The sequence below is a fragment of the Cervus elaphus genome, chromosome 25 (genome assembly GCF_910594005.1).
Source record: "Cervus elaphus chromosome 25, mCerEla1.1, whole genome shotgun sequence".
NCBI lineage: Eukaryota > Metazoa > Chordata > Mammalia > Artiodactyla > Cervidae > Cervus > Cervus elaphus.
In genome coordinates this window covers 56,752,080-56,777,242 of record NC_057839.1, presented here as the reverse complement: position 1 = coordinate 56,777,242, position 25,163 = coordinate 56,752,080, and the positions used below count along the sequence as shown (strand labels likewise).

Sequence of the window (25,163 nt, the reverse complement as noted above, 5' to 3'; positions counted from 1 at the left end):
GCGGCCACTCCGAGTAATCCTCACCCGTGACAAGCTTTCCAAGGACCATCTTAAGCTTCCGCTGGAATCCTCTATGAAGCCTGCATGGCCCATTTTTGAGAGCACCATAATATTGCTGTTTTTCAGTCGCTAAGTCGTGCCCAACTCTTTGTGACTCCATGTGCTGCAGCATGCCAGGCTTCCCTGTCCTTCAATGTCTCCCAGAGTTTGCTCAAACTCATGTCCACTGAGTCAGTGATTCCATCCAACCATCTCATCCTCTGTCGTCCCGTTCTCCTCTTGCCCTCAATCTTTCCCAGCATCAGAGTCTTTTCCAATGAGTCAGCTCTTCGCAAAATATTAGCGCTTCAGCATCAGTCCTTGCAATGAATATTCAGGGTCGATTTCCTTTAGGATTGACTGGTTTGGTCTCCTTGCAGCCCAAGGGACTTGCAAGAGTCTTTTCCAGCACCACAATTCAAAAGCATCAATTGACAGCCATCGTCAGTAAAGCTATGTTCTCAGAGTGTGGCCAGCAAAAGGGCAAATCAAAATGTCCGTGACCATCTCCTCGTTGGGACCAGAGATGTCCCAACAAGATGGCTATGTCATGGTTAATTCTGCCAAGTCCACTATTTTCATTTTTCCAATTTGCAAATATTGAGTTCCGAGCCTCAGATAATGTCCTATATTTGAGGGAGTCCTAGACAAAACACACACTCCACTAGGTACACAAGCCACAACAATAAGCTTAAAATAAAGCCTCTGCCAAGTGTGAGATCCTACCGCCCTGGGAAAAGTTCAAACACTTGATAAGACTCAGTCTTCCAGACTGACAATCCACCTGGCAAGAGAGCTGTGATAAGCTTGAGAGAGATCAACCTGGAAGAAAAGAAATGAACACACAGGCCCCGGAGTCAGACAAGAGACCTAGAATCCCATCTACTAGTTGTTCGACTTGACTCGTTACTGAACCTCCCTAAGTCACGGGGTGTTCAACTCTCTATGGGATTAACAATAGTTCCTAACATGCAGCATATTCAATGAGGTGATGTATATAAAAGGCTCAGTGCAGCTGCTGCTGCTAAGTCACTTCAGTTGTGTCCGACTCTGTGCGACCCCATAGACGGCAGCCCACCAGGCTGCTCTGTCCACAGGATTCTCCAGTCAAGAATACTGGAGTGGGTTGCCATTTCCTTACAGCACATGGCCTTAAATAAGTATCTCATAGTGTCCTCTATTCTTGCTATCAGTTTTAGAGGCTTATAGCATCTAGATAAATCTGAGGTACCTTTCAAGGTGTATCAGTTGGTCAGCTATGCTTCTTTGGTGTCCTCTGGAGACCCCTCCACCGAGTCACGCATTCAGTAAGGGCAGGTGGGAATCCCACCCGCAGCCAGATGCCAGCTTTAGCACAGCCTTAGACTTGCCTGGTGGCTCAGATGGTAAAGAATCTACCAGCAATGCAGGAGAACTGGGTTCAATCCCTGGGCTGGGAAGATCCTCTGGAGAAGGGAATGGCAATCCAATCCAGTATTCTTGCCTGAAGAATTCCACGGACAGAGGAGCCTGGCGGACTACAGCTCATGAGGTCGCAAAGACTTGCGAACGACTGAGCGACTAACACTTTCGCTTGGTCTCTGACAAGCATTCCAAGTTAGTCACAAGTCGGCACAGCTGGATCACGCTGAATTCCATCAGCACTGCTCTTTAACAAGCAGTGTTCTCTGAAGCAAAGAACTCACTCACCATACTCGAGTTTCTCATCATTAATCTGAACTAACCAAGGTGGCGAATAAGTCCTTGGTGCATGTCTCTGACCACGCATGCCTTGGTCCGGAGTGCTGAGTCCAAGCCTTGATGATGATGTCATCACTGAGGTCTCATTGCCAACGTCAAGCCCAGATTTCCATCATGAAATCTAGAGTCCTTAATTCCACATCAGGGTCAGTTAATGCCCAACAAATTATCCACTTAGTAAATTAATGTTATGTTAGCAGATAGTGGTGTGGACTCTTGTTCTATCAAATTAAACATCCCATTTAGAGCCCCGAGGAGTCCTTTTATTTAAATGATTTCCAAACAACAAACAAAGCATGGGTGACACTGAAGTTCAGCTAGAAAGATGTCTCATTCACCGGGTTAAAAACAGCAAAGTCAATAGAAAATAAGATGATTTCCCTTTTTTGGTCTACCTGCTAGATGAGGGGGAAAGGTGAGAAGAATCATGGAAAGAATCACTCCTACTACAAAGCACACTTAATCTTACAATTTTATATGTCAGTTACATCTCATTAAGCCAAAATTTAAAAAAAACCTCATTCCTCAACCTCAAATTAAATTCAAGAATTTAAAGATGAACCCAAACTCATTTCCCTCCTGCCTGAAGGTCTGGCAACAACAGCAGAAACAGTGTGAATTTCTAAGTATTTTTCCATTGATTTTCAGCAAATGAAAGCTGCCTGCTGATTCAACCACCCTTACCAACTTTTTCAATGATTTATTACTGTGGCTTGCAATAAAGACACAATAGGTGAAAATTAAACAGAAAGCCAAAAAAAAAAAAAAAGTCACCCTTACTCATCAAAACTGGGAGAAGGGGAAAAGAAACGAGAAGGTGTGGAATTTGTTGATAAAGGTTCACTTCTCCTGTTCCAAGAGGCTGCCTCTTGCATGACCAAGGTTGCTACCCTCTGTGCTTGGTAAGTAATATTATTAAATGACAAGAGGCCCAGAGAGAGAGGGCAGATCTCACATGCTGGCCCCTGTTAGCTTTCTCCCATCTCAGAAACAGACACATCCATTTTCTGCTGTTCTGTGACCAAACCTGTCCTACTGCCTGTTCCTCTGTTTTTTAGGATAAGTGAAAACTCACAGTTAAGAAGACCGAGGAAAATTACTTTATACCCTACTACATAAATAAACAGATTTATATGCGTGTGTGTATATATATGTATAAACATATGAAAGTCAAAGTGTTAAGTCGCTCAGTATAGTCCAACTCTTTGCAATTCCATGGACTACAGCCTGCCAAGTTTCTCTGTCCATGGGATTCTCCAGGCAATACAACAGTGGGTTGCCATTTCCCTCTCCAGGGTATCTTCCCGACCCATGGATTGAACCCAGGTCTCCTGCACTGCAGGCAGATTCTTTACCATCTAAGCCACTGAATGAGCATATACATATACGAACATACACACACACACACATATGTGCATATATATATACACACATATATATCTATGTTTTATTTTTCACTAATGCCACAAAAAATTTTGGAATAAATATAACTAAGATATAACTATCAATCTAGATGCATTGTATTACACTACAGAAGCTATTTTGGCAAAAAAAAAAAAAAATTACTTAAAAAGCATGGAAAATTAAAATACAACAGGGTTACAGAATCAAGCCAAATTTTTACCCCAGGATTTCCCAACCTTGGCACTGCTGAGGTTCGGGCTGAATCAACTTGGATTGTGTGGGACTGTCCTGTGGTTTCTAGGATGTTGAGCAGCAGTCCTGGTTTCTAGCCAACTAGATGCCAGTGGTACCCTCCCCACATCAGTGGTAACAGCCAAAAATGTCTCCAGACACTACTAAACTTCCCCGGGAAGGCAAAGTCGCCCCCTGGTAAGAACCACTCATCTGTATGAAACAGACTTCTAAGTCCCTCCCTAATGATACCAAGCCCTTGGCAACATCTGAAGTGTTCACGTGATGACAAAGAACACATCTGCTGATTTCAACCAGGCTAGTATTTTCCTTTTCAAAATCTGTGACTTCTCAGGAATGAAAAACATTAGCAGCTCCCATATCGCCACCTTAATTGAATTACTGCTTTGAAAAGTTGGTTGCAATGTAAACCATTATCTTTTAAAAATCTCACATCCGTTGAAAGAAGGTTAAAGCCGAAAATGGTCTCTTAAAAGTTTTATCACTTGTTGTGAACCTAAAGCTGCTCTGAAAGAATCAAGTTTTTCTCACACACACACACACACACACACACACACACTGTATCCTTAAACTTGAATGACATAGCAGTTTAATCAATTTCTGCTAGGAAACATGTGAGCAGTCCAAATGCCCTAAGCCTTGACCAGTCTAGCTGAGGGTCACCTACATCTTCAGGGTGGTAACTGTTGTTCAGTCGCTCAGTTGTGTCCGACTCTTTGTGACCCCATGGACTGCAGCATCCCAGGCTTTCCTGTCCTTCACTATCTCCCGGAGCTTGCTCAAACTCATGTCCATGGAATCAATAATGCCATCCAAGCATCTCACCCTCTGTCGTCCCCTTCTCCTCCTGCCTTTCATCTACATCTACAGGGCAGACAGAGCAATCTGCACCGCAGATGCCCAGCAAGATTCACAAACTGCCCACAGACCCCAAAGCAAATACGCCTTCTCCCAACATCGCTCCATGGGAATCTGGAGTTCATCAGAAACAGACAAAAGCCAAGAAAAAGGACTCCAGAAATTCAGTGTGACCTTCACCTTCCAGAGAGATGCTCCCCAGAAACCTACAAATATTTCATTGAAACTATTCTTTGAATCTTCTCTCCAAACTCAACTCCTACCGAGCCTGTCAGTCAGGACGGATGTTCAGTTGCTGCCATCACAAAAGTCACCAGGACTGTCTCTTTGGTTTGTTTGATTACAGGAAAATTTTTTATCTCCTGTTGCAGTTGCTGACAAATTAGGTTATTCTCCTGGGGCTTATATCACGTGACTCTGGCCTGCTCTCTGGGGAGAAGCAACTACACATTCCCAAAGCTCTCCCCACAGATTCTACCTTCACCTCCTTTAACACAAACTACTGTCACCATCTCCAATGGATTCTAGTTTCATACAGCTGAGTATCTTTGGGTTCAAACCCTGGTTCCCACCACTGCCCAGCTGTGTGAACTTAGACAAATGACTTCACTTCTCTAGGACTCTATTTTCATAGGTGAAACAGACATGAGAATGGTACCAACCATATAAAACTACAGGGCATATTAAATGAATTCATCCACGTCAAGAATTTAGCAAAACCATAGCCCATGCTGAGCGAGTGATCAATACACTTTTACAAGTTAAAAAACTGGATAAAAGAAAATGCAGATGGTATGGAAGCTGAAAAGAGCATGATGGCTAAGCCACAAGGCTGATTCCATGTTTTCTTCAAATCACTACCAACATCCCACACTATATTCAATCTAAGTCTACATCATATTTCCTCCTTGGACAGATAAACCACTGACTTGAGTAGAGGACACTGCTGGAATGTACTTTTTTCTTTAAAAGGTAATTCTGTCCTAAGCTGGGACAAAAAGACAGGATATACCATTTTTTAAAGCATGTTTTCACGTAATTTTAAAGATTTTTAATTTACTTTATGCTATTTATTTGGGGGGGACGCACCCTGCAGCATTAAAATTAAATTCCAAAATTCCACTTTCCTTGAGGGAACAGCTATTCAACTTCATCAAACATTTTATAATAATGCAAAAGAACACCCTCAAGGGACCTTTTATTCTTCTGACATATCCTGTTTCCTTGTCTCACATGCACATGCCAACTCTAAAGATCTCCATTTAGAGATCGGGTGGAGGTTTAAAAGCCCTCAGAGATTTTAGGAGATTCAAAGGACACAATCTAAGTTATATTTCTGATCCCATCATCTGGTGATAAACCTTGGGTCAGGTAACCTTGTCCTCTGTGCCCCGGGTTAAAGGAATCCACCTGATATCTCATAAGATAATAGGTGAATAAATATAAAGTTATACTCCCACTGCAGAGCCATCGAGTTCTCTAAAAGATTTTACCTATTCATTTCAGAGGTACATTTTTCTCAACACTGCTTGCAAGTCACAGAAGACCACAGCCCAAGGCAGCCAAACTGAACCGATTTTGCCCCCCATTTTTACTCTTAGAGCCAATGACTCGCGTCTTAATTTTTTGCTGTAAAACATTGGAAAAGAACTATGGTGAAAATAGATGACCGATTCACCCTTCACAACATACGCAGAGTCCCTGACTTGCTCGTTCTCCAGAATACTGTCTGGCAGACACCAGTTCTGCTAATGTCACAACCCGGAGCTCATTTTATCAGATGCTTTTTCTTCTTATACATACTTAGAAAAACAAGAGGCTCCATCTTTAAAACATTTACAGAAAAGGTGCACTGGCCTTTTCAAAGAGAACCTTAAGTGAACATGGTCTTAGAACCTAAATTACCCTGAGCTAGCCCACCAGATCTACTCAAAGGCAAGAAATTGTTACAGCTGAAAAAGCTACATTACCAAGAGACACATCCAAGAATCTCAGTGGTTCTCAAGGTCTGAAAATTAATGCCAGAATTCGCCGTCTGCACCTGACTTCATATCCTTGAAGTTGAACTTGGCATCTACTTTTTCGAGAATTCCCAAAGGAGTGAAAATCTTATGCAAATACAGAATACCCAGGATTAACAGGGCAATATTCCGATGATCCCATCCTAACAAGGCAAGTCGTATGCAAAACAGTGGGAAAGCTGCTTCTGATTCTCATCTTCTTAGAAAACTGTAAGTTCAGAACCACTGCCAATACAAACTCTGCTTCTGGACACCAAACAATATATCTACTAGATGTGACAAAAACCCTAGGCAACGTGGCCTTGGCCAAGATACTTCTGTTCCCAAGAGCTCTGTCTGCCTCAGTTAGAAACCATGACACTATGCTATGCTTAGTCACTCAGTTCTGTCCAACTCTTTGTGACCCCATGGACTGTAGCCCGCCAGACTTCTCTGTCCATGGGGATTCTCCAGGCAAGAATACTGGAGTGGGTTGCGATGCCCTTCTCCAGGAGATCTTCCCAACCCAAGAATCGAACCCAGGTCTCCCGAATTGCAGGCAGATTACCGCCTGAACTACCACTGAGCATATATGTGTATATATGTTTTTATAAGGGATTTCCCTGGTGGTCCAATAAAGCTCTGTGCTTCACTACAGGGGATCTCTGGTAGGGGAACTACGATCCCACATGCTACCCGATTATTTAGAAGGAAACGGCAACCCACTCCAGTATTCTTGCCTAGAGCATCCCATGGACAGAGAAGCCTGGTGGGCTACAGTCCCTGGGGTCTGAGACGGGTATGACTGAAGCATCTGAGCATCCACGCACATGTTTTTATATGTATATATAAACTACATATACTGATACATATACACACATATGTACACATGCACATCTGTGTGATATATTAATTTCATATATATAAACCAGTTTGAGGCTTTCCTGGTAGTTCAGTTCAGTCACTCAGTCATGTCTGAGTCTTTGCAACCCCATGAACTGCAGCACGCCATGTCTCCCTGTCCATCACCAACTCCCAGAGTCCACCCAAACCCATGTCCATCGAGTCGGTGATGCCATCCAACCATCTCTTCCTCTGTCGTCCCCTTCTCCTCTTGCCCTCAATCTTTCCCAGCATCAGGGTCTTTTCAAATGAGTCAGCTCTTCGCATCAGGTGGCCAAAGTATTGGAGTTTCAGCTTCAGCTTCAGTCCTACCAATGAACATTCAGGACTGATCTCCTTTAGGATGGACTGGTGGATCTCCTTGCAGTCCAAAGGATTCTCCAGTCTTCTCCAATACCACAGTTCAAAAGCATCAATTCTTTGGTGCTCAGCTTTCTTTATAGTCCAACTCTCACATCCATACATGACCACTGGGAGAACCATAGCCTTGACTAGATGGACCTTTGTTGGCAAAGTAATGTCTCTACTTTTTAATCTGCTGTCTAGGTTGGTCATAACTTTCCTTCCAAGGAGTAAGCGTCTTTTAATTTCATGGCTGCAAAGATCAGACGGTAAAGAATCCATGCCTGCAATGCGGGAGACCCGGGTTTGATCCCTGGGTCAGGAAGATCCCCTGGAGAAGGGAATGGCTACCCACTGCAGATCACTGGAGGATCGTATAAACAGAGGAGTCTGGCCGCCTACAGTCCATAGGGTCAAAAAAAGGACACTGAGCAATGAACCATGCACGCTAATCCAGTTTAAACCAAAAAAATCTCTTTTATGCTTCAGAAGTAACATCTTACCTACTTGTTGTTGAAACACTGGTCACACTCTATACACATCCTTGCCAAAAAACAAGAGCAGGTGGACATTATTCATGTAAAACAGGAGTTACAAAGAGAAAAGTCATATGTGGAGAAACCCTTGGATAGACAACCCAGGAGGCAAGCAGCAGAGCACACGCTAGGATGCGGGGCTCACTCTGGACTCAGATTTTTGTCACAAAGGAAGCAGGTAGCAAGGGCAGGGATCCCAGGCAGAGACTGCAGAGCTGGGCCGAGGGCTGGCTTGGAAGCTTGCAGTAGAAGTCAAGGGAGTTCAGACTGTGTGCCCCCAGACTGGGGGACTGTCATGAGGCCCCTCACCCAGGGGATTTTATAAAAGGTATCGAGAGTTCCTTTTCAACAGATTTACCTAAGCTCAGTTGGGAAAGAATCCGCCTGCAACGCAGGAGACCCTGGTTCAATTCCTAGGTTGGGAAGATCCGCTGGAGAAGAGAAAGGCTACCCACTCCAGTATTCTTGTGGCTCAGCAGGTAAAGAGTCCGCCTGCAATGCATGAGACCTGGGTTCAATCCCTGGGTTGGGAAGATCCCCTGGAGAAGGGAAAGGCTACCCACTCCAGTATTCTGGCCTGGAGAATTCCATGGACTGCACGGTCCATGGCGTCACAAAGAATTGGACATGACTGAGCAACTTTCACTTCACTTCTTCACCTCTCTTAAGGCTTTTTCCCCCTGTTCCCAATAAACTTTTTTCAAAGCATGGGATCAGCAGCAGCAAGAAGGCGGCAGTAAATACAAGCCAGTGACCGGTAAGAAATAACTGGGCAATACTCCCCTCTCTGCTGGGCTCATCTTCACCTGGGATTCCTCCCAAACTGGCCAGACCTGGGACCAGAGTGAGGGTGCTTCCCTGCTCTATGCTCCGAGCCTCCCAGCCTGCAGGGTGACCAGCCTTTAGGTGGAGGCTGGACCTCGTCTGTTCCATTTCTCTGGTCACACCTCCCAGCCAGATGAGTCCTCGCTGCTGCCAACACCATGTACCCAACAAGTCAGGGCACTTTCCCTGCCCTTGGACGTCTTGTGTGCTAAGTCACTTAGCACCGTAGCCCACCAGGCTCCTCTGTCCATGGGATTCTCGAGACAAGAATACTGGAGTGGGTTGCTATGCCCTCCTCCAGGGGATCTTCCTGACCCAGGGATCGAACTTGCATTTCTTAGCTCTCCTGCATTGGCAGGTGGGTACTTTACCACAAGTGCCACCTGGCTTACATCAAAAATATCCGCCCCCCTTCCATCCCGTCCTGCCGAGATACTGATGGATGACCAGAATATCTTGTCACTCTCTTATTCAGCATCCCAAGTCGAGGTTCTAAAGAACTCCAACACTGCTCACCTGGCTGTTCCATATGGGGGCTGTCACATGTGTGACCTTGAAAGTCTAGCTATCAAGTCACTGATTTCATGAAGCTTCTGTCTCAGGGAAAGCGATGACGAACAGGAATCTGCTGCTTGGTGAGCAAGGGTTCAAATGCACTAGGTCTGAGCGAATCTACCTCAAAGGGCTTGAGACGGAGTCACCAATCAAAACATTTTTTGACAGCAGCAGTAAAATAGACTGCAAGGGGTAAACTAGGAGGGCCACGAGACTCTGAGTTCCCAGCAGCCATGGGACAGAGTAACTTACTACGCAAACAACTGCTGGCCTCAGAATGATAAGGGATGTTGGCACGGGTATTAAAAGGGTAACAGTCCACTGGAATATTGCTCCGCAATAAAACGGAACTCGTGATGCACACCACATGGATGGGTCTCAAGACAAGTAAGTGGAAAATGCCAACCCCAGAGAATTTACACACTGGTTGATTTATGTAACAGTCTCGAATGAGAAAGGTATAGAGAACAGATTAGTGGTTACGAGGGACTGGGGGAAGGCTGGGACTATTTCTCATGGGGTAGAATGGAGCAAGGGAAAGTTCTGCATCATGGTTGTGCTGGTGGCTTCACGAATCTATAGATGTGGTAACATAACCTAGAATTATACATGTGCACATACAGATGAATGGATGTAAAAAATCTGAATGAGATCTGCAAACTGTACCCTGATGCTGGGAAAGACTGAGGGCAGGAGAAGAAGGGACGACAGAGGATGAGATGGTTGGATGGCATCATCAACTCAACGGACATGAATTTGAGCAAACTCCGGGAGATGGTGAAGGACAGGGAGGCCTAGTGTGCTGCAGTCCATGAGGTTGCAAACAGGCAGACACAACTGAGTGAGCAAAAACAGCAAACCGTACCAATGACAATTTCCTGCTTTTGATTCCGTACTACTGTTACCTATTGTTATATAAGACATCACTCCCAAGAAAGCTGGGTGACAGGTACACAGGGCCTCTCTGGGCTGTTCTGGCAACATCTGAGTCTATATTGCAAAAAAACAAAGCATGCCGGAGTGAGACTATATGAAACAGACAGGGAGAAAGCAATAGATATAATTTACCTCAACATGTTCTCAAAACTTTAAAAAAATATGGCCTCCTTTTATCCTAGTAGAGAACAACAGTTAGTTTGATAACACAGTATAATAAACATTTCTCTAGTGATCTAAGCAGAGGACTTTGGGAACACGAGGTAAAATGCTAGGAGGGAGACCAACAAAAGCCTTAGGGCAGAGAGTACAGTTGGAAGTGAATATTCCCACCAGATGGAACAACACAACTTAGACAATGTGCATGTATGCTGTCGTGTCCGACTCTCTGTGACCCCATGGACTGTAAGCCTACCAGAGGCTCATCTATCCATGGACTTCTCCAGGCAAGAAAACTGGAGTGAGTTGCCATTTCCTACTCCAAGTTTAGATGATAAACCAATTCTAAGTGTCCACATCACACGGGGAGAGTTAGGATCCTAAATAGAATAAAATTGCAATACTGATAAACGTGTGCTTCCCCATCACCCAAACAGACCAAAAAAAAAAAGGCAATCAGGAATGGATATAAACAAAGAAGGGTGAAAAAAATGCTGGCAAGATCCAAATTTAAACTGTGGCCATACAAATGGTAAAGCATCTGCCTACAATGCGGGAGACCGGGGTTCAATCCCTGGGTCGGGAAGATCTCCTGGAGAAGGAAATGGCAACCCACTCCAGTATCCTTGACTGGAAAATCCCATGGACAGAGGAGCCTGGCGGGCTACAGTCCATGGGGCCAGCAAAGAGTCGGACACGACTGAGCAACCTCACTTCACAAGATCATGGCCATGGTACAAGGGTTCTCCACTAGAGCGATTCTGCACCCCTTTCCTACCCAGGAAAGAAAGTGAAAGTGTGAGTCACTCAGTCACGTCGGACTCTTTGCAACCCCATGGACCATAGTCCGCCAGGCTCCTCTGTCCATGGAATTCTCCAGGCAAGAATACCAGAGTCCAGAGCCAGTCCCTTTCTCCAGGGAATTCTCCCGACTCAGGGATCAAACCTGAGTCTCCTGCATTGCAAGTGGATTGTTTACCATCTGAGCCACCAGGAAAGGACCAGAGGCCAGGGATGCAGCTCAACACCCTCCAAAGCACAGGACAGCCCCACGCTACTATAACTAACCCGGCTGAAATGTCAAGGGTGCTGAGGTTGAGAAGGCCTACAAAGAGGGTGCACTTGCCCACCTCTGAAAATCTGAGGCTGAAATCTACAGAAGGGCTGTACAAACCCTAAAAGAACAAACTGTGGGCAGAGATAAACAGAAGCAGATCCGCACTAAACGACAATGGTATGCACTGTAAAAGGTGGAGGGTCATGTCCACAAAGCATTCAACACGTCTATCTCGAAGTCCATGGAAAGATTTCCTGGGGGTAATTAATAAAAATAATAAGCCTTAGGACCTCCTTGGTGGTCCGGTGATTAGGAATCTGCCTGCCAAGGCAGGGGACCTGGGTTCAGTCCCTGCTCTGGGAACAGTCCACATGCCTCAGGGCAGCTAAGACTGTGAGCCACAACTACTGAATCCCGCAAGCTCTAGAGCCTGCAGCTAGAGAAAGCCCATGCACAGAAACGAAGACCCAGCGCAGCCAAAGATAAATAAGTTTAAGAAATAATAATAAGCCTTAAAGTCTCACACACACACACACACACACACACACACACACACACACATACACACACACACACACACACACACACACACACACCCCTCCCCACGACAGTGTGGCGTGTTACCTAAACCCCTACAGTTGGAACCACCCCCACATAACTGTTACAGCCCAGGGTTAATTCACAAGGATACTTACAATGCAAAGGAATGAGAACTCAAAGAAAAATTCATATAAAAATTCCCCAAACAAATAGCCAATGGCTCCCCAGGCAGCATGAAGTCAGGACCCTGTGTGTGCTTTGGTCTTAAATGAACATCAGGAACCACGCTGGGATTTTCTGGGTTTGAATGTGGATAAACATCCCCCTAGTAATTAACTGAGAGAACGCCTCCCTCCTCCAGTCTGGTTCAGAGAAGAACCCAACCCACCAGTAGACACAGAAATCAAGTATCATGTGTTTCCCCTGTGAAACAAGGCATGTCATCAAGACTCTAATAAGCCCCTACTATCACAGGTACGTCATGACAGGCTGGTTCAGCTGTGCCTGCTCCAAGATGCACAGACACCTCTCAGAAAGCTTTTCTGCCAAACAGTCTAAGTAAACATGTGCAAACCCTATGAGCCAACATCTCCACTCCCGGAAAATCTAACCTCAAGAAATAATCAGGCAAGCGTGCAATGAGCTGGGTGTAAGAATGTATGTGTGCTATTTTCTATAAGAGCAAGCACCGAGAAAAACACCTAAAATGGACAACACAGGAATGCGTGCCCAGGAAGACAGGCAGGACCACTGAGATCAGACACCCAGGACACCTGCCTTGGACTATTGGCTTTAGAGTACAGCCCTGTACATCACAAAAATGGGAAAAAGAGAAAAAAGAGGTTAACAAACAGAAGTTCCTCAAATAAAGAGTGAAACCAATCTTTGCTGGAAAATTATTAATTCTGAACTTGCAGTAGCAGCGATCATTTGATATAAACTCTTGCTTACTATAAATAATAGTAGCAAAAGCTTTCAAAACCCCAACGAACCTAATTTGGCCACTTCACTTTTTAAAAATTGTGGTTTGTTTTTTTTTTTCTTAGAGAAAAATTTCTTCAAATAGAAACTATCAATACATGTGAAACATGCAACAAAATTGGTATTTTCAGGAAATGTAAGGAAATAAAAACATTTACATGACTAGGAAGAAAGATTAACACATGCATAATCCCTTAATACATCTTTATATATATTTTCTGGCCAAGATATGTTAAGATTTAGTCTCATCTAAAAACAGATTTTTAATGAATTACTTCTGCTTTCAGTTTTCTTTATAATATACACAAGATTGAAAAGTTTGAGGAATATTTTCAGAAATAGTGGCAATTCACAATATTATTTACATGACTCATAGAATAAAACTATAACACTGTGTACTTCTTGCACTATCAATAACCTATATCAGGTAATCTCATTCCTTCTTTTTAACCTAAATATTGCTATAGGAATTTTGTTGACAGTACCAACAACTACTGTCTGCCTTAGCAAACCCAGCCCTCCCCAAACTGAAATGAACTAAAGAACCACAGTGACTCAAGAAAGGTCTTCTACTTTAGTGTTACTGTCAGTAAAACAAGTTATTGTGAAAATCTTGACTGCAACCATATAATTAATGATTCTACTGAAATATGGGCAAGAAAAGCAGGTCTGTGGAAAATTTACTATGGAGCATATGTCTATTATTCATGCAAACATCACTTGTCCATCAACAGAACACCCACACACATGCCAACTATAATTATCTTTGTTCATCTTTGATGATCTGACTTTCGGCAAGAAAACACATAGCTTTTTTTATTTTTTTCGTATATTTTTTATTACATCACAATGAAGGTATATCTGTCAAGGCAGGAGATTAGAAGACACTTATTTACCAATTTGGTAGCTTGATTTACAACATATATTTAGAGATGTCATACAGGGTGTGCATTCATACTCTTATCCCTGGCCCTGAAAACGATGGGGGCTGCCTGAATACACACAAGATTCTTAAGATCTAAAGCTTCTCTCAAGTAAGTGAAAAACACTGCATATGTGGTTTCACAGAAACAGATACAGAGGCAAACAGAACACTAACAGTAAGACCAAGGAAGTTTTTATCCTTTGTTCACGGCATTTTCTACATTTTCTAAACATGGTACAAACTCTTTGCAGGATAAAGGGGGAAAAAATGAATCTAAGAATGACACGGAAAAGTAATATACTGTATCTATGTTTATCAAGGCTTTTTTTTCTTAAGCAGGAATATTCCTAAATACGGATATATTTCTAGTAACCCAATTTAAGTAAATGAAGCTGATAAACCCAAAAATCAACAGTAGCCACACACACAAGCATGCAACCTACTAGAAAAGCTTCTTTTAAAATAGACCTTTTTTTAATTCTTGAAATTTTCTTTTTTAATACTTTTGTGAATGGAATTCCTTTCTTATTTACTTTCAGATAGTTCAATGCTAGCATAAAGAAATTGTTATTTTTTGTATATTGATCCTGTATCTTGCAACCTTGCAAAATTCACTTATTAGTTCTAACATAATTGAATACATACATATATACAATTTTAGGATTATCTATATGAAAAGAAAGTGAAAGTCGCTCAGTCGTGTCCGACTCTTTGCAACCCCATGGACTGTAGCCTGTCAGGTCCCTCTGTCCATGGAATTCTCCAGGCCAGAATACTGGAGTGGGTAGCTGTTCCCTTCTCCAGGGGGTCTTCCCAACCCAGGGACTGAACCCAGGTCTCCTGCTCGGCAGGCGGATTCTTTACCAACTGAGCCACCAGGGAAGGGCCCTAGGATTATCTATATATAAAAGTATGAAAGCTTTTCATTTCTTTTCCTTGCCTTATCACACTGGCTGGTTTTAACAAAGCAGACCACATGAGTAGAGACACTACAAAGAGGTACTTCTCTCTCCACAACACATGTCACTGTTAATGGATACTGCTTACAGGTTATTAACTGACCCCCAAAAATGACACACAAGAACTACGGGATTCTTGTGGAACCCAGTATTAGGTAAGAGGCCAAGTGAAAAAGCTACTGTCCACGACACCAGTCAAACCTCATCTTACCTTGCCCTTTAATCACTGACAGGTAATCAAGATAAATATTCCATCCCCAAAGCACAAAAATTCAACTTTACCTACCTTTTCTAATATAAATCTTTAAAAAAAATAATAATAATAATTATCATAATGTTAAATGCCTGTATACAGAAGCAATTTTCATCCCGGAAGAATGGATCCTAAATCTGGGGGGAAGGTAAAACTGTGAAATAAATGCCTAACTGCCATCTGGTCGTCTCCTGCTCTGGCCACGTTTCAACAGATGCGTCATGGCTTTGCCACAAGGACTCTGACACTTTTTCCTATAACTAGCAAAGTCAGATGATGTGATGTCATGCAACATGAGAGGGTAGGTTTAAATTGGGAGTTTTGTACATTAAGCCTGGCAGACACATTTTCCGAACAGCTCTTAGCAAAGCAGAAAAATGTTTTATTCAAGGATGCTCTTTGGAAAACGTTCCACTCCACTGTCAATGATCAGTCCCCTCACAAACATTTCATAAGCGAACAAGTAAAACAACAGACACAGGGGCAGTCTGGAAAGTAGCCAGAATCTTTAATCGAAAGAAGATTCCATCAGAAAACCTCCAAGAGGAACTGAAAACTTGAGAGTTAGAACTGAGGAGACAAATGAGTTCTACCCTTTCTTTTAATTAAAAAAAGAAAAAAAAAAAAAAGAAACGAAACTTCTCAAAACTCTAGTTTTCTAAGTGCCTTATCATCTAAATCTCCCTACCATCCTCATGAGCTTGGGGCCTGCAGCTTTAGATGCTATATTTTATGAGGATACATGTCCTTCCTGAGTAAAAAAGCACACCAAATAAAAATTAGGGGCATGCTCAAAAGCCGATGAACATTTTCCTGCTGGGTTTGCAGAGTTTCTGGGGGGTGTGGGTCACTTGTTTTCCCAAGCCTCCAAGCAGTTTTCAACTCAAAACTTATTTACTAACTGCCTAAGGTCGAAGGTACATCATCAAAGAAACAGTGATGCAAGCATAATACAAATGACACCAACGGGAAAGGAAAGCATGGCAGTGAAGAGCCCAGAGGTCCTGGAGACAGCCTGTCTGGGTTCAAAGCCTGGCCATCGCTGTGTGACCTTGGGCTAATTACTCAACCTCTCTGTGCCTCATTTTCCTCATTGACAGAGCCCTACTCATAAGGTTATTACTTACTTACTGGACGAATTACTGAATGTAAAGTGCTCAGAAACATGCCAGGCACATAGCACTCAATAAACTGCAGAAGTACTTTTCACTGTCTTCAAAGAATTATAAAACGCTTCATAATCAAAAGGAAAAGTTAGAACCATCTCCCCTCCTGACATTAAAAAAAAGAATCTGTACTTAAGAGGAAAATAACAGCTACACAGGATAGCATCCCATGGTAGAGGACTTTTGATAAAACTTATAAATCAAATATTTAACTTTTCAAGACTACGCATTTGAGAAAGAAGAAAAAAATCAAAGCCTCTAGCTAAAAGAGGGTAAATTCCTAACAGTTCAGTTCACTTGCTCAGTTGTGTCCGACTCTTTGCGACCCCATGATCCGCAGCACGCCAGGCTTCCCTGTCCATCACCAACTCCCAGAGTTCACCCAAACTCATGTCCATTGAGTCGGTGATGCCATCCAACCATCTCATCCTCTGTTGTCCCCATCTCCTCCTGCCTTCAATCTTTCCCAGCATCAGGGTCTTTTCCAATGAGTCAGTTCTTCACATCAGGTGGCCAAAGGATTGGAGTTTCAGCTTCAACATCAGTCCTTCCAATGAACACCCAGGTCCTAACACAACCAGGACAGAAAGAAAGAGAGCCAAGTCCACAGGAAAGAGAGGAGTGACCATGAACTAGACCTGTGGGGATGGTTCCAAAAAAGGAGCGAGACAGCAGGACATCAGATCGGCAGAGAGGACAGGACAGACAAAGGTACGGTGTAGGCCAGGTAATAGATCCTGTGGAATCCAATTCACAGAGGGGAAAAGAATAAAGAGTTGCCAAACCAGGAAGTCTTGGAAACCAGACTAAGAATGTGAACTTGACTTTATAAGCAATGTAGACATGTTTCTGACAGCATTCTGGAACATCAGCCAGACATGTATTGGTCAAAAGGAAGAAAATAAATGCAGTCCAATACCAGAAATGACACTGGAGACAGCCCCAAAGCCAAGATTTCCCTGCCCCATTGAGGACTGGAGTTTCAGTCACCATCAGACACCACTTGTTCTTAATTTTCAAGTTACTCTAACCTTGTATTATTACTCATCTACCAAGTGCCAAGTGCCTTGTAAACCTTATCTTGAATTCTCTTAATAGCCATGCAAGGTCAACACTATTATGCTCACTTATAGACAACAGAACTTGGGCACACTCTGGGAGAGAGTGAGGGACAGGGAGGCCTGGCATGCTGCAGTCCATGGACTCAAAAAGAGTCGGGACACAATTTAGCGACTAAACAACAACACAGACAGAGAAATGAAGCCCTGGAAGGTCAGATAACCTGACTGAGAGCCTGTAAGTGCGGAGGGGGTGTGCAGCCAAGCTCCCAAAGCCCACATCTTTTCTACTCTTAGTGATGAGGTGCTTTCACCCAACCTAGCAGCATGGCAGGCCCCAGGAGTGAGGCCCAGCTTCCGGCAGACTTCCCAGACGGCTCCTGCTTGAGTGCACGTGTGTGTTAGTTTCATCTCCAACTCTCTGCGACCCCATGGACTGCAGCCCACCAGGCTCCTCTGTCCATGGGATTCTTCAGGCAAGAATACTGGAATGGGTTGCCATTTCCTTCTCCAGGGGATCTTCCCGACCCAGAGATAGAACCTGGTCTCCTGCACTGCAGGCAGATTCCTTACCATCTGAGCCACCAGGGAAGCTGGAGTGCTCCCTGCAAATCAATGACCTGAGAGCATCACCCAGCAGTCACCCTGAATGCAAAATTTTGAAACCCATTTATAAGAAGGTATCCTACGTCCCCCTGCCCAATCTCCACAGAAGAGCACATTCAAGGTGCCTGTCCTTAAAGGTGACCCCACTTAAAAGGCTGCTGGAAAAGCAAACACACCGCCCTCTCTCTGCCCGGCTCTGGTTAAACAGTGCCCGCCCCGCCTACGCTGCTCGGGGCCTGACCTGGGGAGAGGTGAGCACCCAAAGGACCAGGGCTCCCTGCTCACTGCTGCTCCTGCAGCTTTGCTGTTCCCAGCCTGGTGGGGCACTGAGACTTCCCTGGTGGTCCAGCGGCTAAGACTCCGCACTCCCAATGCAAGGGACCTGGGTTCAATCCCTGATCAGGGAACTAGATCCTGAATGCTGCAACTAAAGATTCTGCATGCCCCGACTGAGATCCCATATGCCTCAACTGAGATCTGGTGCAGTCAAATAATTTTTTTTTTTTTCATTTTTAAAAAATTAAAAGAAAGGGCAGGGCACTGTGACTTCACTGCAAGACAAGAAGACACCAGGGAATGCTCTGATTTCATTTTATGGTCGTCAAAGGGGTCACCTGCAGCATGCAGTGGGACAAGGAAGCCCTGAGTGCTTGCCTTTGCCCTTGAGGGATGATTGGGTGGGGGAGGGCTGCCAAAAACAAGAGTCTTCAGTTTTGTTTTGCTTTTGTACCAAGACAAAAAAAAAAAAAAAAAACAACAACCAATAAGATGCAGGAAAAAAAAAAGGCGGGGGAGAAATAGGCTCAAGAACTCGTTCCAGTTTAAAATAACTATTTGAGTTCCAGGAAACAACCAAACCTAAGACTCCCTTCCAAATTAAGTGGAAATAAGAAAGATGCTTCCACTTAACACCTTGAGAGGTGGGTTTGTTCCTGCCCAGGCTGAACCAGACTGAGAAGGAGGTACAGCTGGAATGTTTTCCACTGACAATATAGTCCTTAAAACATCAATCCTGCTTTATGTGTTTATGAGTATCTCACTTGTGTACGTTTTACATTTTCTGAAAATCAAAGTGTTCACATGTGTCCTATTAATAACCCTGAGAAGATCTTTCACTTGATCAGCCATTATGCCACACCTGTTCCTACAACAGAAGACAGAGAAGTCCAGCTCATTTAAGGTCCAGCCGGCACTGACTGGCCTTTCCAGTATTGTAGGCACTCTACCCAGCCCTGGAGGAAAAAGAGCAGCCACTTCAAAACATCAACACATCTGCGTGGTAGTCATGCCACTTTTCTGAGTTGAGCCTTTTCTCTTTTAAAAGTGCATTTGGTTTCAGACACACGTAACCTTAGGTTCTTCCTGAGGTCAGTTTTTGAACAGCTTACCTCTAAACGTTGAAAAGGCAAATTTCCCAGAAGTGTGCACACAGTTCACTCGAGAGAAGTCAGAAAGATCTAAGACACAGCATGAAGAAACGGAAACACAGTTGGGGAGCCTGGAGCCCTCAGTTTCTCCAACCCGTGGGTACATGTGAAGTCAGGAGCCATCAGCTGCTGGGCACAAACCTCATGGGCTTCCAGCTGAGCGGCAGCCCGATGCTACTTAGAGCAGACAAGAAGGCTGTGTCTGCAACACACAAGGAATTAATTCCACAAGGAACTGATCCAGGGGTCTAGCTCAGTGATTCTCAACTGAGAGTGATTTTGCCCCCCGTGGCTCATCTGGCATCATCTGAAGACACTTCGGTTGTCATGACTTGTGGATGCTACTGATATCTAGTGAGTCGAGACCAGGGAGGCTGCTCGACACCCCACGATACACAGGACAGATTCCCCCCATCAAAGAACTGACTGACCCAGAATGTCAATGGTACCCAGCTTGAGAAACTCTCACTCTAAATGGCAGCTGCTAGTCACAAGGAGCTCTTGTTTCCTTGCTATTTGGCCCTTCACACAGAAAGCTAATACATGCGACATAATTTTTTTTTCCAATTGTTAACATTAGCTTCAAACTGCTGTCTAACAAGCAACAAGTTATTATGCCTAAATCATGAAGGGAAAAGGTACCAAAGAACAGGACATCACTTGGCAATACAAAAGGCCCTTCAAATCTGCTGTCCTTGGAAATATATCACTTCCACACTTACTCTTCCTGCTCTAACAGGACATTACAAGATGTTCTTCGCTGGACAATTTCACAAAAGGGTGCTCTAAGATACTTAAGAGAGACAGGGTCTACGGTAGAGAAGTGTGTCCCCAAAGAACACAACACTGCAGAGCCAGTCTGGCCCTGCTGACTTCCCATCCAAAGTAACTGGTTAGGGGAGGAACTCTGATTAGAAATGAATATTGACTAGAAATCAATTAATCAGAAATTTCTGATTAGAAATTAACATTGCACTACAAATACATCACAAGAGCAAAAGTATAACTTTAAGCCCATAAAAATTTCCCCTAGCTACTAAAATCACCAGCAACAGAGGATAAAGGCTGTGGGTTCTGTAACCACCTCTTCAACCTTAGGCAAGGGTCAACGTCTTTGGGTTAAGACTTTTTTACCTAGGACAGGCAGGGAATGGAAAAGTTGATCACTGCAGGCCAAATTCAATATTATGTTAATCGTGGATATAAAATCCAACAACCAGGTCTTCTTACACTGGACAAAAGTGTATTGTAAGGAGGGAGTTATTTCCAAGTCCAAGGGTAGGATCCAGGGCAGGAGGCTGCGGCTGTTCCACGTTATCCTGCAGTTCTCCCCAGGTGCACTAGGGGGCAGAGTTCTTCCAAAGGGGAGGTCACTAGCCTCCTCCGCGGTCCACAGGCAAGCTTCATGGGGACCCGGACCCCAACAAATCGAACACAAATTCTGTGTCTCATCAAATTTCCTAAGAGATTCACAACACAAAAGCAAAATAAGGGCCTCCTTCCTGCCACCAAAAAAAAAAAAAAAAAAAAAAGTTAAGAATTAGTGTCCCGCAGGCAGAGCCTCAGGTTTTCTTACAGATGAAAGCAATTAAACATAGCCCGCTGGTCTTTCATCACTGGTTAACCTGCAACTCCTGCAGAACGTTCTGGTGCCTTCTTACAGGCATGAAAACAAAGGTCTATGGGTTAGGAAACGCTAGCCTCGCAATTACAGTGTTCTTCTTTTAAGTAGAAATATGCATTAATGAATGATTAATTGCTTTCCAATTCGCTTTTCATCATGAATGTAGGCATTACACGTAAGAAGCCACTTTTTGGGGAAAAAAATGGATATTACTATTACACAAGAATATACCACTTTGGCTATTATAGACTATTTATATTATGGTAAGTGTGCACCTGGAAAGTACAATGCCTTGAAATAATAAATCCAATTAACTCTGATAAAGCCAGATAGCCAACACAGAGGCAAACCCTCACCAATCTAAATTGCTGGAAGGTTCCAAAACTGTCCTGGGTTTACAAATCATCCCCTGGCTTTCAATGAAAGTCACATCAGACTCCTTAAGCTAACTAAGTTTACTTTGAGCCACTTCAAACCTCAAACTTAAATAGAATTTGTTAAATAAACACAACCAAGAAAGGATAGGGAGCCAAGAAACCACAGTAACGCTCGATCCCAGAGAAAAAAGAAAAAAAAAAGGGTTCTCAAGTCAAGCGTTTCAAGTAACCGTGGTGTCCCGCCCTCAATGACCCTAAAAGGAACATCAGTTCCATCTCTCAAAATAACCAAAGTGCGCCCTAAACGATTTTCTTTACATTCAAATTCAAAATCTGCCAAGGACAGTCAGCACAAACATGTGATGTTTTGATCTCACGCTCTGGAATGATCTCAAAGCCTGAAGGAGCACTTCTTGGGGAGCACTGCAACCTACACTCCAAAGGTCCCACGGGCGGAGAACTCAAGTCAACGACTGAACGCTCGCCGCCCCCTTCTCACACTTCATTAAGCGTCTCCTCTGGAAGCTTTTGCGTCCCTCTCACAGGAAGCCGGCACGTTTTGCAAAGGAAATACCAGACCAGACCTTTCTTGGAGAAAAGGCACGTCCCCGATGAGCCTTTTCATGGGGTTTCCCGCACCCCGGCAGCGGGGCGGGCAGCCCTCCCGTCAGGGCCCCTCGTCGCCCGCTCAACTCGCCCGGGGCGCCGCGGGACAGCCGGTGAGCCAGCCGCCCCTGCGCCAGGACGCTCACCTTCGCGGCATCCCGGGGCCAAACGAGAGCGCGGGACAAAATAAAAACCCAACCCGGCTTACTCAGCCATGAGACTCACCCCCGCCCCCCCGGGGCTCGATTTCTGACGACTCCCCGAAAGTTTCGCCCTCTCGGGCTTAGCGCGCGCGGTAGCGGGTGTGCGCGCGGCGCCGGGGGCGCATGTCTTCCCTCCCCGGAGGCCAGGTCCCCGGCAGGAAGGGAGCCCGCGCCCGCCCTCCCGGCCGCGAGCTCACTCACCTCGGGGAAGAAGTTGTCCATTGTTCCCCGTGCGCTCCCCAACTTGCCAGAGTCCGGCTCTCAGCTCTCGCGGAAGTCAATGCAGCCCAAGGTCCGGGGGAACCATGCGTGTCAAGGCGCGACTCCCAGAAACTCGAGCCCGCGGGGCTCCCCCGCTGCCATCTCCGTCTCCCACTTCTCGGCTTTCGCACCTTTTGTTTGCCCAAACCCCAGACTCTTAACGCATCCGTCCCAACTGCAGCCTTTGTCTCCTCGGGCTCCAAGTTCCTCACTCCTGGGCGCAGCGCTCGCGAGCGGAGAACAGCTGGTGGCACATTCTTCCCCGGGGTTGGGGGAGGGCGGCGGGGGGCGGCTGGGGAGCGCGCCCCACTCCCTCTGCACTCCGGCCCGAGGCGCTCAGGGCGGGCAGGAGAACAGCGGCCACAGAGCGAGCCCCGGAGGTGGTTCTCCCAGCTCGAGCGCCGCGGCGGTGAGGATTCGGCGCCCGGAGCTCACCGGCTCACAGTCACACCGAGACTCGCGGACAGGGGCGCACGGCCCGGCCCGCCCTCTCGTCCGGGCCCGCCCACTCGCTCGTCTCGCCCCGCCCAGTACCGAGCCCCGCCCACCCAGCCGGCCCACCCAGCCGGCCCACCCGAGGCTCGTTGGCCACGCCCTGCCCCTCCGGGAGCCCCGCCCTCAGCACGCCCCTACCCGCGCTTCCGCCAGGTTAGGCCTCGCCCTGCCGGCGCGCCCCGCCCCCAACTTCGCCCAGGCCCCGCCCACTCCGCGCCTCGGACCGCCGCGGGCTCCGAGGCTCGGAGGCGGGCGGGGCCAGAGCGGCTTGCGGACTGCCTCTCCGCCTCCTCCCTTCCCCAACGCGGGGAAGGCGGGGGAAGTTGACTCCCCTCTGGTGATAGAGACCTAATAGTCACCGAGGGGCCGGGGGGTTTGTGTGTGTGTGTGTGTGTGCCTTTGATCTTCAGCAGACTCTGGAACCGGCTCTACGCGGATCTCATTAATGCAGCTCGGCAGATGAGCGACCCCGGGGACGGAAGCGCGATCAGGGGAGCTGCCCCGGCTGTTGGGCCAGATCAAAGCAGAGAACGGAGGCTGATCAGAATTTCTGGAAGCCTCCTACCCGTGTGGAGTTTCTCTCCTGCACTCAGGTTACAAGAAGTTTTCGTCGCGGCGGGAAAATTCAGTTTTGTAAACTGGAAGAGGACGTGGCCAATTACACTTAAAAAAAAATGTAACCCTTTTCCCGGACCCAAAGGAAGTAGGTAGCCAAATGGAAGCGGGTGAAGGCTCAAACCCTCCCACCACCATACCGAGTCCTGGGTTCTTTGGGGCAACTCCTTAAACTTTAGCGTGCACATGAACACCTGGGCATCTTATTAAAATACAGATTGGAATTGATGAGTGTAAGCGCTGATAGTCTTGCATTTCCAGCAAGTTTCAGCTGCCTTGTGCTGTTCTGCAAACTGGAACCTGTCTGTAACAGAGAAAATGAGAGCAAAGGTTTAAAAACTTTTGTAGCAATATAGCAAACACCACGACATAGAAGCACGTGATTGGTGGACTGTTTGAACTAAGAATAAACCAGTTTGGGTGTTGTCAGACTCCTGGTGAGTCATAGTTGGCACAGCAGAGGTTTCGTATTGGTACCTGGCAGATTGGGAACAAAAACGACTGGTTCCTAACCACAGGTGGTTTGAGAAACTCTCTCTAGGGGTTTTGGCAACTGCTCATCCTTTAAAACTCAAGTCTGAAAGTCACATCTTTCCTGGGAAGCCTGCCCAGAGATGTCCAGCCACTCATGCCACTTCCCACTCAACCTAACGAACAGGTGTGGCTTGTCCTAAGACCTCTGAGGAAAGTATATCGTATTGGAATAAAACTATATTCTATAAGGGTTTTTTTTTTTAATTGGTGCCCTTCCCATCTTCAGTTGAGAAATTAGAAGCCCCTGTTTGTAACCTCTGTCAGAGCAATTCTTCAGCATTAATATCGTTGTACCCATTCCCTTTAGAAAGAGTCAAGGTATAAACTAATACTTGATATTGTGCTCTGTGATTGCCCTGTTTCACAGGTTTACACATGTAAGCCATTAACGATTGTGTCCCAGGTTGCACGGAAAGTTAAGATGGAGCCAGGATAAATACCAACCATCCCAGACACCAATCACAGGGCTTAGTCAAATGAGTCCTGCTGCCACCTGTGTTCAGATACTGGCACAGAGCAATTACAGCTATTATGGTGTTAATCTGTATAGAACATCTTTCAAGAGAACGTACCAGGCAGCTTGTTCAAGCGAGGGTGTGGATATGGCTTGGTTCCCAGCCGCAGCCCAGCCACTGGCAGCCTCGGCCATGGTCATTTCAAAGTCACTTTCCAATACTGGCTCATCAGTTGTAACAAATGTACCATGCTAATACAACATGTTCATAATAGAGGAAACAAATATAGGGACACTTTGCCCTAAATGTTTCTGTAAAGTTAGAACTGCTCAAAAAAATAGCCTGTAACTTTTAAAAGTCACTTCCTTATTGATTAAGAATATATGGTTAATAATTACACACCTCCAACTTGCCTCCTAAAATAATTTTGAGCCGGATCTAATACATAAGGGTTAAATTTTACTGAATTGGT

The 25,163-nt window shown here is 45.3% G+C and overlaps 1 protein-coding gene across 2 annotated transcripts in view; it reads right to left on the bottom strand.

Moving 5' to 3' along the window:
- Positions 1-23,041, bottom strand: part of MYO10 (myosin X) — a 256,895-nt gene extending 233,854 nt beyond the window's left edge. For both annotated transcript variants that reach the window (XM_043887225.1, XM_043887226.1), the window contains exon 1: positions 22,533-23,041. In XM_043887225.1, the coding sequence (XP_043743160.1) occupies positions 22,533-22,553 (21 nt within the window). In that variant the 5' untranslated portion in view covers positions 22,554-23,041. The remainder of the gene's footprint in view (positions 1-22,532) is intronic.
- Between the last annotated feature and the right edge of the window lie 2,122 nt (positions 23,042-25,163).